The 13696-nt window shown below is 45.0% G+C and overlaps 1 protein-coding gene across 6 annotated transcripts in view; it reads left to right on the forward strand.

Moving 5' to 3' along the window:
* The window catches only part of FGD4 (FYVE, RhoGEF and PH domain containing 4), a 514720-nt gene that overhangs the window by 368943 nt on the left and 132081 nt on the right, over positions 1-13696 (forward strand). For all 6 annotated transcript variants that reach the window (XM_069228222.1, XM_069228225.1, XM_069228227.1 and 3 more), the window contains exon 4: positions 3625-4351. In XM_069228222.1, the coding sequence (XP_069084323.1) occupies positions 3625-4351 (727 nt within the window). The remainder of the gene's footprint in view (positions 1-3624; positions 4352-13696) is intronic.

Raw genomic sequence — 13696 nt, forward strand, 5'->3', positions numbered from 1 at the left:
TTGTATTCAAAGGAATACATTACCAATTCAAAGTATTGCCTTTCGGTTTAACAACAGCACCAAGAGTCTTTACAAAATGTCTAGCAGTAGTCGCTGCACACATCAGAAGGCAGCAAATACATGTATTCCCGTATCTAGACGACTGGCTAATCAAGACCCATTCGTTATCAAAGTGCTCACACCACACAAATCAAATCATACAAACCCTCTACAAACTGGGGTTCACCGTCAACTTCGCAAAATCAAACATCCTGCCGTGCAAAGTACAACAGTACCTAGGAGCCATAATAAACACAACAAAAGGAGTAGCCACTCCAAGTCCACAAAGAATTCAAAACTTCAACAACATCATACAACGCATGTATCCAACACAAAAGATACAAGCAAAGATGATATTACAACTCCTAGGCATGATGTCTTCATGCATAGCCATTGTCCCGAACGCAAGACTGCACATGAGGCCCTTACAACAGTGCCTAGCATCACAATGGTCACAAGCACAGGGTCACCTTCTAGATCTGGTGTTAATAGACCGCCAAACTTACCTCTCGCTTCTATGGTGGGACAATATAAATTTAAACAAAGGGCGGCCTTTCCAAGACCCAGTGCCACAATACGTAATAACAACAGATGCTTCCATGACAGGGTGGGGAGCACACCTCGATCAACACAGCATACAAGGACAATGGAACGTACATCAAACAAAACTGCATATAAATCACCTAGAACTGCTAGCAGTTTTTCAAGCACTAAAGGCTTTCCAACCAATAATAGTTCACAAATACATTCTCGTCAAAACAGACAACATGACAACAATGTATTATCTAAACAAGCAAGGGGGGACACACTCAACGCAGTTGAGCCGGTTGGCACAAAAGATATGGCATTGGGCAATTCACAACCAAATTCGCCTAATAGCACAGTTTATCCCAGGGATTCAGAATCAACTCGCAGACAATCTCTCTCGAGATCACCAACAGGTCCACGAATGGGAAATTCACCCCCAAACTCTGAACACTTAGTTCAAGCTCTGGGGAACACCTCAGATAGACTTGTTTGCGACAAAAGAGAACGCAAAATGCCAAAACTTCGCATCCAGATACCCACACAGGCAGTCCCAGGGCAATGCCCTATGGATGAACTGGTCAGGGATATTTGCCTACGCTTTTCCTCCTCTCCCTCTCCTTCCTTATCTGGTAAACAAACTCAGTCAAAACAAACTCAAACTCATATTAATAGCACCAACTTGGGCAAGGCAACCCTGGTACACAACGCTGCTAGACCTATCAGTAGTACCACACATCAAACTGCCCAACAGACCGGATCTGTTAACTCAACACAACCAACAGATCAGGCACCCAGATCCAGCATCGCTGAATCTAGCAATCTGGCTCCTGAAATCCTAGAATTAGGACACTTACAACTTACACAAGAGTGTATGGAAGTCATAAAGCAAGCCAGAAGGCCATCCACCAGGCACTGCTATGCAAGTAAATGGAAGAGGTTTGTTTGCTACTGCCATATTAATCAAATCCAACCATTACACGCAACTCCAAAAGATGTAGTGGGTTACTTGCTTCACTTACAAAAATCTAACCTAGCTTTCTCTTCCATTAAAATACACCTTGCAGCAATATCTGCATACTTGCAGACTACCTATTCAACTTCCCTTTATAGGATACCAGTCATTAAAGCATTCATGGAGGGCCTTAAAATAATTATTCCACCAAGAACACCACCTGTTCCTTCATGGAACCTAAATGTTGTCCTAACTAGACTTATGGGTCCACCTTTTGAACCCATGCACTCCTGCGAAATACAGTTCCTAACCTGGAAGATTGCATTCCTCATCGCCATTACTTCCCTAAGAAGAGTAAGCGAGATTCAGGCGTTTACAATACAAGAACCTTTTATACAACTACACAAATTAAGGTCGTCCTAAGGACTAATCCTAAATTTTTACCAAAGGTTATTTCACCGTTCCATCTAAATCAAACAGTGGAACTTCCAGTGTTCTTCCCACAGCCAGATTCCGTAGCTGAGAGGGCACTACATACATTAGATGTCAAAAGAGCATTAATGTATTACATTGACAGAACTAAAAACATCAGAAAGACTAAACAACTATTTATTGCATTCCAAAAACCTCATGCAGGAAACCCAATATAAAAACAAGGTATAGCCGGATGGATAGTTAAATGCATCCAAATCTGCTACCTTAAAGCTAAACGACAGCTGCCCATTACACCAAGGGCACACTCAACCAGAAAGAAAGGTGCTACCATGGCCTTTCTAGGAAACATCCCAATGCAAGAAATATGTAAGGCAGCCACATGGTCTACGCCTCACACATTCACCAAGCACTACTGTGTAGACGTGTTATCCGCACAACAAGCCACAGTAGGGCAAGCCGTATTAAGAACATTGTTTCAGACTACTTCCACTCCTACAGGCTGAGCCACCGCTTTTGGGGAGATAACTGCTTACTAGTCTATGCAAAACATGCGTATCTACAGCGACAGATGCCATCGAACTGAAAATGTCACTTACCCAGTGTACATCTGTTCGTGGCATCAGTCGCTGTAGATTCGCATGTGCCCACCCGCCTCCCCGGGAGCCTGTAGCAGTTCGGAAGTTACCTTCAACTATTTGTATATATATCATTTCAACCTTATATAGGTACATACTTAGTCACTCCATTGCATGGGCACTATTACTACAATACAACTCCTACCTCACCCTCTGCGGGGAAAAACAATCGAGGATAGAGTCGACGCCCATGCGCAATGGACACAAAAGGAGGAGTCACTCGGTCCCGTGACTCGAAAGACTTCTTCGAAGAAAAACAACTTGTAACACTCCGGCCCAACACCAGATGGCGAGCTATTGCAAAACATGCGAATCTACAGCAACTGATGCCACGAACAGATGTACACTGGGTAAGTGACATTTTCATTTCCCTTTTTACATTTAACTATTTTTACTATAATGTTTGACTTTTCCCTGGATTTTCTTTGTTCATGACAGTGTTTGATTAATTTAATCAGACTAAAATTCCCACTATATTGGATTGGAAGGTCTGATAAAGGGAAATATAAGTCATTAGGAGATCTGATCAGAATAAAGAAGCTATTAACAAAATATCAACAAAATTACGAAGTTGAACTGTGTCCGATGTATGTGAATGTCTTGTTCATATTTACTAAATGCCCAAATGTGAAGGAGCATGATGAAGATAAGATTTGTCCACGTAGAGGTCCATTATCTTAACAAGCCTGGTCTAAACCTATACACAACTTGGTGGAATCTAGTTATGTAATATATTAACTAGTTATGTAATATATTATCTAGTGTGATGTAGGGAGCAGGAACATATGTTCAATTGACTTATAAAATAATCAACATTTAGTATAAAATGACAATTATGAAACACTGTTTGATTATTTAGTGAGATTAGACATTTTCATATGCTATGATGATGTTTCTTAAAAACTATGTTGTTGTACTCTGTGTTTCCAAATTTATGGGAGAACCATAAAAAAGACAAGCATTCATCATCAAAATAAAGTAAATTAAATACACGTATTTCTGCATGATACATAGAGCATTTCTTTTCCTCTGCAGATCTGTGGAACCGAACTGTGACCACCCCCCAGGATGCAATATGTTGAGACCTCAAGAAAGACATGGCCCGAGAATATTGCTTCAGCACAACAGTTTCACAGATCACCCTCTGCTTCAGCGGCAAGGAAAAAGCACAGAACAAGCCCAGGAAGCCCAGAAACCTACAGTCAATGGCATCCTAGAAAATAATTCTTTAGACCACATTGAGGTCGGTATACGACCATCCCAAAGCACAAACAATACCTGTCCTCCAAAGGATACTGAAGTGGATAATAAGTTGCTAAATGGGGACGCAGAAAGCACTACCACAGATTTAACATTGCAACACACAAGGTGCACCAAAGGAGAATCCACTCACAGCCACCAGAGAACACCAAGCAGGGAAAAGATACTGACTTCACAATCGGCAACAAAGTTGTTAAATGCACAGGATGATCGGGAGCACGTGGAAAAAGAAATATTGGTTAACCAGGCACAGGCAGAAGGAATACAGGATGGTAAGAGAAGCCTCACCAAACTAGTGATAGAAAAGCAAATGTCCCAAGAGTCACAGGATGGAATGAATGGCTTGGAAAGCGAAACCATAGCTTTTCATGAAAAACTGGAACACATTTTGGATGAGGTGGACAACATAGAAAAGAAAATAGTAGGGGTTACTGCCAAGCTTGCAGAAGCACCGGAAGAGGAGCAGCATCTTCAGCAGGTTCAGCCTGTTGAAGTTAAGGTGGTAAGTTTTGTACAGTTGCATTTTTTCTGTGGAATGATCAGCCAGCTGTCCAATATAATTAGTCTGTGATTCACAGTAGTTCTTTTCCATTGCCTTGTAGCACAAATTCTCATAACTGAAACTACTGTTTACGTAAATTTCTCTGCTGACTATGTGTTTAGATTAAATTATTAAGTGTGATGAGTGCAGAATATCCGGTGTGCGGGAAAACACGTATTGCAAGATGATCCCTGTTAGATCAAATATGAGTTAGCTCTGCATGATTAAAAGACATTAGAAGTACGTTTTGAATATGGTAAGGCCAATGTATATGGTGCTTTGTGAACAAACGATCAGGGATGAATTCCGCAGTTTGTCAAGCTGCAGTTTGTCAAGCTGCAGGAATATTTTACAGTAATGTAGAACCTATATCAGTACAGTTATTGACCTTAATTATGGTCGACTTTACACAGATTAATAGGATTCCACTGCAAGAAATTAATGTTTTCGGGCAGTACCCCTGCTTCTAAATCTGAATATCACAAATTATATTGCCCCAGATAGGGAATAACATGCTGATCCAGTTTTACCAGGTTAAAAAAAAACTAAGATAATTATTCTGCAATGCATTATGGACCCTTGCCTTCTCCTATTTAGCACCTGCTTTTAGGAGGTAGCAAATGGGAGTGGGGATTGCTGCAGCTCGTGTGGGGTGAGAAGAATATATAGGCTGCCGACAGGCAAGATAGAGCTTTCAATGTTCTCACCGTGGTATTGCAGGGATTGGATGAATTGGATATGCTTTGGTGGCAGAGTCCACTGCCCCTCCACCAGACTGCTAGGCAGTGTTAATGGGTGTGTTTTGCTCACGCAACTAAAATGGGCCCTCTGTTCTTCTACTGTGAAACCTGGGTGTGGGAATTCCAGGTCTGTTATGTTTGGGCGTAGCACTATTCTAGTCTAGGAATATCGCTCTGTCCAATCATATGCAGGGAGAGTGTATGCATTCTAGTCGGGTCTAGGGCAGTGTACAGCATCAAAGACAATATAAGAACACCAAAAATCAGAGATGACAGTTAGTTTAGAAATGTCAACATATAAGAAATTATTCTTCTGTTGTCTTTAGAAAATGTGCAAACCTGAGACAGTGCCTACTTAATTGTTTCTGTATTGCAAGGCAAATTTTGGAAAGGTAGGTATAAGCATAATGGTTGGATAAATGATTCATAATTACAGAAGTCAAGTCAATTTCGAGAAATGCAGGGGATAAAGTGTATAGAGGCTCAGGGCCATGATGACCAATTTATGTCTTTTGGGGGTAGATCAAAACCTCTCCAGGATATATATATATAACCTAGTGGCGTGGTCAAACAGGGGCTGAAGAGTGGGGGTGTAAAAAAACGTTGCATTTCCCATGTTAATTCCCATAGGATTATTTAGACACAACTACAGGCCGACACACTAGACGAAATTACACCATATTTGGCAGAAAGCTAGCTGTCGATAAGCAAATTACACTTTCGCTTATTTGGTGTGAATCTGTTCAGTAGTTTTTGAGATACTGAAGGGAAAATACATTTCTATATCTCTGGCTTTTATAATTTGCAAAATTTGCACATTTTTTACAAATAAATGTACGCTAGGAATCGTTGCAGTTGGCTGAGCACAAACTGACTACAAGGGGGGGTGAAAATCCAAATTGAAAGTGGCAGAAGGGGTCAGGGAGAAGGTACCCTGACCCCAGCACTGTGATGTAGGTGTGTTTAAGGTGCAAATTATGGGTTTAAAATAGTTTTGCGCCACCATGCATGATATTTGTGAAAATTTGCAAATTGTCATGAATTATTCACAAATATAGACACATTTGAAAGAAAAAACACTCATTCATACACAAATTCATTCATACATTCACTCATACATGCACTCAGACTCATGCATCCGCTTACACACCCATGCACCCCCTCACACCCACTCAGACTCACACACCCATTTGCAGACCCACCCAAACGCTCACGCACCCACTCATAGATTCACTGACAGAGACAGGCCCTGTGGCCAAACTGCGCTGCCCACATCCAAAGGACGTGCATGGTGTTGAGTGGTTAAAGGGCTTGGCTGCAAGGCATGGCTGCAGGCAAGGTCTTGCGGTCAATCACCGGCATGCACGGCGGGGTTGGAATAAGGTATAGTAATTAAAATTGCTTTATATTAAAAAACATTGAAATTCACTGAAAAAAATCAAAGGTTATAGCTGTGTTATAGTTAGGTTCTGAATTTACTGATACAAAACCATAGAAATTCAGCAGTTATAGTTGGAGTTATTTTAAGTAACTATAACTCATGCCTTCGCCATGCACAGCTAATTACTCCACATATTATATCATTGATGAGATCATGTATGGCGTCTTTGATATCATCACTGCAACATTTGCAATAAAATTATTGATCAGAAAACTGTGCATGGCTAGCCCGCTAGTTATAGTCACCTTAGGGCGTGAGTTATAGTTAGTTAACCTAACTAACTCTAACTGCTGAATGTCTATGGTTTTGTATGAGTAAATTCAGAACCTAACTATAACGCCCCTGAAACCGTTGTTTTTTTCGGTGCACTTCGACTGTTGAGCATAAGTATTAATCAATGGCAAAGTGTCACATTGTATTAAATTGAATTTCTGTTACTGTCTTCTGGTGCATCGTAAAATATACGAAACAGTCCGTATTAAAGTATTGGATACAAGATGTATCATGGGAAGGTTCAGGTTGCAGAAGAGTGATCTTGACTGGGCCTCAGTGTTACCATAGTGTTCATTTCTGAACGTCATGTGTGTGCTGAAACAAAGTTTCAAGTTTCCCCTGATATTGCAAACATGATATTTCCGGTGGCCCATCTCGGGCAGTAATTGATAGAGTGGGGGGGGGGGTTGCTGCCAAAATCATAGCATCTTCCCATCTGGGTTGGAGGTAATTGTAATGGACATTTTTCTTTTTAAGGACTAACTATATTCTGTTCAAAACTATTTTCAGTGTAAATGAGCTTTTCCATTATCTCTCTCTTAATTAATTGTATTTATATAGCACTTATTACCCCTGACAAGGTGTCAAAACTCTTTTTGGTGAGTAGCACGTTACTCTGTAACCCAAAAAGGATTAGTGATGTGTACAGGGAAATATGAGTTCATTTGAGCAGTGTCTGTAGGAAGTTGGCTCTGTATGCACTATTTCAAATTAAGGAATAGTATGCACAGAGTCCAAGGGTTCCTTTAGAGGTAAGATAGTGGCAAAAAGAGATAATACTAATGCTCTATTTTGTGGTAGTGTGGTCGAGCAGTAGGCTTATCAAAGGAGTAGTGTTAAGCATTTGTTGTACATACGCAAGCAATAAATGAGGAACACACACTCAGAGACAATTCCAGGCCAATAGGTTTTTGTATAGAAAAATATATTTTCTTAGTTTATTTTAAGAACCACAGGTTCAAGATTTACATGTAATGAAAGGTATTGCAGGTAGATAATTTAGGAACTTTGAATTAGCAAAATAGCATATACAGTTTTCACATAAATCACATATAGCTATTTTAAAACTAGACACAGTGCAATTTTCAACAGTTCCTAGGGGGAGTAAGAGTTTGTTAGTTTTTGCAGGTAAGTAAACCACCTACGGGGTTCAAGTTTGGGTCCAAGGTAGCCCACCGTTGGGGGTTCAGAGCAACCCCAAAGTTACCACACCAGCAGCTCAGGGCCGGTCAGGTGCAGAGGTCAAAGTGGTGCCCAAAACGCTTAGGCTTCAATGGAGAAGGGGGTGCCCCGGTCCCAGTCTGCCAGCAGGTAAGTACCCGCGTCTTCGGAGGGCAGACCAGGGGGGTTTTGTAGGGCACCGGGGGGGACACCAGTCCACACAGAAAGTACACCCTCAGCAGCACGGGGGCGGCCGGGTGCAGTGTGCCAACACGCGTTGGGATTGTAATTGAAATCAATGGGAGACCAAGGGGTCTCTTCAGCGATGCAGGCAAGGGAGGGGGCTCCTCGGGGTAGCCACCACCTGGGCAAGGGAGAGAGCCTCCTGGGGGTCACTCCTGCACTGGAGTTCGGATCCTTCAGGTCCTGGGGGCTGCGGGTGCAGAGTCTTTACCAGGGGTCGGGATCTGAGCGGTCAGGGGGAGCCTCCGGATTCCCTCTGCAGGCGTTGCTGTGGGGGCTCAGGGGGGACAACTCTGGCTATTCACGGTCTCGCAGTCGCTGGGGAGTCCTTCCTGAAGTGGTTGTTTTCCACAAGTCGAGCCGGGGGCGTCGGGTGCAGAGTGGTAAGTCTCACGCTTCCGGCGGGAAACGCAAGTTGTTTTAAAGTTGCTCCTTTGTTACAAAGTTGCAGTCTTTGGTGAACAGGGCCGCTGTCCTCTGGAGTTCTTGGTCCTTCTAGAGCAGGGCAGTCCTCTGAGGATTCAGAGGTCGCTGGTCCCTGGGGAGAGCGTCGCTGGAGCAGTGTCTTTAGAAGTGGGGAGACAGGCCGGTAGAGCTGGGGCCAAAGCAGGTGTTGTCTCTGTCTTCTCTGCAGGTTTTTTCAGCTTAGCAGTCCTCTTCTTCTTAGGTTGCAGGAATCTGAGTTCCTAGGTTCTGGGGAGCCCTTAAATACTAAATTTAAGGGTGTGTTTAGGTCTGGGGGGGTTAGTAGCCAATGGCTACTAGCCCTCAGGGTGTGTACACCCTCTTTGTGCCTCCTCCTAAGGGGGAGGGGGGCACATTCCTATCCCTATTGGGGGAATCCTCCATCTGCAAGATGGAGGATTTCTAAAAGTCAGAGTCACCTCAGCTCAGGACACCTTAGGGGCTGTCCTGACTGGCCAGTGACTCCTCCTTGTTTTTCTCATTATCTCCTCCGGCCTTGCCGCCAAAAGTGGGGCCGTGGCCGGAGGGGGCGGGCAACTCCACTAGCTGGAGTGCCCTGTGGTGCTGTAACAAAGGGGCTGAGCCTTTGAGGCTCACCGCCAGGTGTTACAGTTCCTGCAGGGGGAGGTGTGAAGCACCTCCACCAAGTACAGGCTTTGTTACTAGCCACAGAGTGACAAAGGCACTCTACCCATGTGGCCAGCAACATGTCTCTAGTGTGGCAGGCTGCTAAAACCAGTCAGCCTACACGGATAGTCGGTTAAGGTTTCAGGGGGCACCTCTAAGGTGCCCTCTGGGGTGTATGTTACAATAAAATGTACACTGGCATCAGTGTGCATTTATTGTGCTGAGAAGTTTGATACCAAACTTCACAGTTTTCAGTGTAGCCATTATGGTGCTGTGGAGTTCGTGCATGACAGACTCCCAGACCATATACTCTTATGGCTACCCTGCACTTACAATGTCTTTAAGGTTTTGCTTAGACACTGTAGGGGCATAGTGCTCATGCACTTATGCCCTCACCTATGGTATAGTGCACCCTGCCTTAGGGCTGTAAGGCCTGCTAGAGGGGTGACTTATCTATACTGCATAGGCAGTGTGAGGTTGGCATGGCACCCTGAGGGGAGTGCCATGTCGACTTACTCATTTTGTCCTCATCAGCACACACAAGCTGGCAAGCAGTGTGTCTGTGCTGAGTGAGGGGTCCCCAGGGTGGCATAAGATATGCTGCAGCCCTTAGCGACCTTCCCTGGCATCAGGGCCCTTGGTACCAGGGGTACCAGTTACAAGGGACTTACCTGGATGCCAGGGTGTGCCAATTGTGGAAACAAAAGTACAGGTTAGGGAAAGAACACTGGTGCTGGGGCCTGGTTAGCAGGCCTCAGCACACTTTCAAACCAAAACTTAGCATCAGCAAAGGCAAAAAGTCAGGGGGTAACCATGCCAAGGAGGCATTTCCTTACACATCCCCCCCCCCCTCCCCAACGAAAGAGGATGAGACTAACCTTTCCCAAGAGAGTCTTTATTTTCTAAGTGGAAGAACCTGGAAAGGCCATCTGCATTGGCATGGGCAGTCCCAGGTCTGTGTTCCACTATAAAGTCCATTCCCTGTAAAGAGATGGACCACCTCAACAGTTTTGTATTTTCACCTTTCATTTGCATCAGCCATCTGAGAGATCTGTGGTCAGTTTGAACTACAAAGTGAGTACCAAAGAGGTATGGTCTCAGCTTCTTCAGGGACCAAACCACAGCAAAGGCCTCCCTCTCAATGGCACTCCAACGCTGCTCCCTGGGGAGTAACCTCCTGCTAATGAAAGCAACAGGCTGGTCAAGGCCATCATCATTTGTTTGGGACAAAACAGCCCCTATCCCATGTTCAGAGGCATCTGTCTGCACAATGAACTGCTTGGAGTAATCTGGAGCTTTTAGAACTGGTGCTGTGCAAATTGCTTGTTTCAAGGTGTCAAAGGCCTGTTTGCATTCTACAGTCCAGTTTACTTTCTTGGGCTTTTCTTGGAGGTAAGTTCTGTGAGGGCTGTCACTATGGATCCATATCCCTTCACAAACCTCCTGTAGTACCCAGTCAAGCCGAGGAATGCCCTGACTTGAGTCTGGGTTTTTGGAGCTGCCCAGTCCAGAATAGTCTGGATCTTAGGCTGGAGTGGCTGAACTTGGCCTCCACCTACAAGGTGTCCCAAGTAAACCACAGTTCCCTGCCCTATCTGGCATTTGGATGCCTTGATAGAGAGGCCTGCTGATTGCAGAGCCTTCAAAACCTTCTTCAGGTGGACCAGGTGATCCTGCCAACTGGAGCTAAAGACAGCAACATCGTCAAGATAAGCTGCACTAAAGTACTCCAAACCAGCAAGGACTTGATTCACCAACCTTTGGAAGGTGGCAGGGGCATTATGTAAACCATAGGGCATAACAGTAAACTGATAATGCCCATCTGGTGTGGAGAATGCTGTCTTTTCTTTTGCTCCTGGTGCCATTTTGATTTGCCAGTACCCTGCAGTTAAGTCAAAGGTACTTAAGAATTTGGCAGCACCCAAATTATCAATGAGTTCATCAGCCCCTGGAATGGGATGGGCATCTGTCTTGGTGACCGAATTAAGTCCTCTGTAGTCCACACAAAACCTCATCTCTCTCTTTCCATCCTTGGTGTGAGGTTTGGGGACTAAGACCACTAGGCTAGCCCAAGGGCTGTCAGAGTGCTCAATGACTCCCAATTCCAGCATCTTGTGGACTTCCACCTTGATGCTTTCCTTAACTTGGTCAGACTGTCTGAATATTTTGTTTTTGACAGGCATGCTGTTTCCTGTGTCCACATCATGGGTACACAGGTGTGTCTGACCAGGGGTTAGGGAAAAGAGCTCAGCAAACTGTTGCAGGTCCTTCCTACAATCAGATTGCTGTTGGCTAGAGAGGGTGTGTGAATAGATCACTCCATCAACTGAGCCATCTTTAGGGTTTGTGGAGAGGAGATCAGGGAGAGGTTCACTCCCAGCTTCCTGGTCCTCATCTGTTACCATCAACAGATTCACATCAGCCCTGTCATGGAAGAGCTTAAGGCAGTTCACATGGATCACCCTCTTGGGGCTCCTGCTAGTGCCTAGGTCCACCAGGTAGGTGACCTGACTCTTCTTTTCTAGCACTGGGTAAGGGCCACTCCATCTGTCCTGAAGTGCCCTGGGAGCCACAGGCTCCAAAACCCAGACTTTCTGCCCTGGTTGAAATTCAACCATTGCAGCCTTTTGGTCATACCAAAACTTCTGGAGCTGTTGGCTGGCCTCAAGGTTTTTACTTGCCTTTTCCATGTACTCTGCCATCCTTGAACGTAGGCCAAGTACATAGTCCACTATACCTTGCTTAGGCTCGTGAAGAGGTCTCTCCCAGCCTTCTTTTACAAGAGCTAGTGGTCCCCTTACAGGGTGGCCAAACAGAAGTTCAAAGGGTGAGAACCCTACTCCCTTCTGAGGCACCTCTCTGTAAGCGAAAAGCAGACATGGCAAGAGGACATCCCATCTGCTTTTGAGTTTTTCAGGGAGCCCCATGATCATGCCTTTTAATGTCTTGTTGAATCTCTCAACAAGGCCATTAGTTTGTGGATGGTATGGTGTAGTGAATTTGTAAGTCACTCCACACTCATTCCACATGTGTTTCAGGTATGCTGACATGAAGTGGTACCTCTGTCAGACACCACCTCCTTAGGAAAACCCACTCTGGTAAAAATACCAATGAGGGCCTTGGCTACTGCAGAGGCAGTAGTCTACCTAAGGGGAATTGCTTCAGGGTATCTAGTAGCATGATCCACTACTGCTAGTATGTACATGTTCCCTGAGGCTGTGGGAGGTTCAAGTGGACCCACTATGTCCACACCCACTCTTTCAAAGGGGACCCCCACCATTGGAAGTGGAATGAGGGGGGCCTTTGGGTGTCCACCTGTCTTACCACTGGCTTGACAGGTGGTGCAGGAGACACAAAACTCCTTGACCTTCTGGGACATGTTGGGCCAATAGAAGTGGTTGACTAGTCTCTCCCACGTCTTGGTTTGTCCCAAATGCCCAGCAAGAGGAATATCATGGGCTCAGGTCAGTATGAACTCCCTAAACTCCTGAGGCACTACCACTCTCCTAGTGGCACCAGGTTTGGGATCTCTTGCCTCAGTGTAAAGGAGCCCATCTTCCCAATAGACCCTGTATGTTCCAGTTTTCTTGCCATTGGACTCTTCAGCAGCTTGCTGCCTAAGGCCTTCAAGAGAGGGACAGGTTTCTTGCCCCTTACACAAGTGCTCCCTTGAGGGTCCCCCTGGGCCAAAGAGCTCAATCTGATAAGGTTCTAACTCCAGAGGCTCAGTTCCCTCAGAGGGCAGAACTTCTTCCTGGGAAGAGAGGTTCTCTTTTTGTTGTTGTGTTGCAGCTGGTTTCCCAGTTGTCTTTCCTTTTCTCTTGGTAGGCTGGGCCCTTTTTCCAGGCTCCAACGCTACTTTTTCACCCTGAGCCTTGCGCTGTGCCCTTGTCTTGACACACACCAGTTCGGGGATACCCAACATGGCTGCATGGGTTTTCAGTTCTACTTCAGCCCATGCTGAGGACTCAAGGTCATTTCCAAACAAACAGTCTACTGGGATATTTGAGAAGACCACCACCTGTTTCAGGCCATTGACCCCTCCCCACTCTAAAGTTACCATAGCCATGGGATGTATTTTAGTCTGATTGTCAGCGTTGGTGACTGGATAAGTTTGTCCAGCCGGGTATGGACCAGGGGAAACCAGTTTCTCTGTCACCATGGTGACACTGGCACCTGTATCCCTCAGGCCTTCTACACTTGTCCCATTAATTAAGAGCTGCTGCCTGTATTTTTGCATGTTAGGAGGCCAGGCAGCCAGTGTGGCTAAATCCACCCCACCCTCAGAGACTAATGTAGCTTCAGTGTGACACCTGATTTGCTCTGGGCACACTGTTGATTCCATTTGGAGACTAG

The sequence above is a fragment of the Pleurodeles waltl genome, chromosome 4_1 (genome assembly GCF_031143425.1).
Source record: "Pleurodeles waltl isolate 20211129_DDA chromosome 4_1, aPleWal1.hap1.20221129, whole genome shotgun sequence".
Classification (NCBI taxonomy): Eukaryota; Metazoa; Chordata; class Amphibia; order Caudata; family Salamandridae; genus Pleurodeles; species Pleurodeles waltl.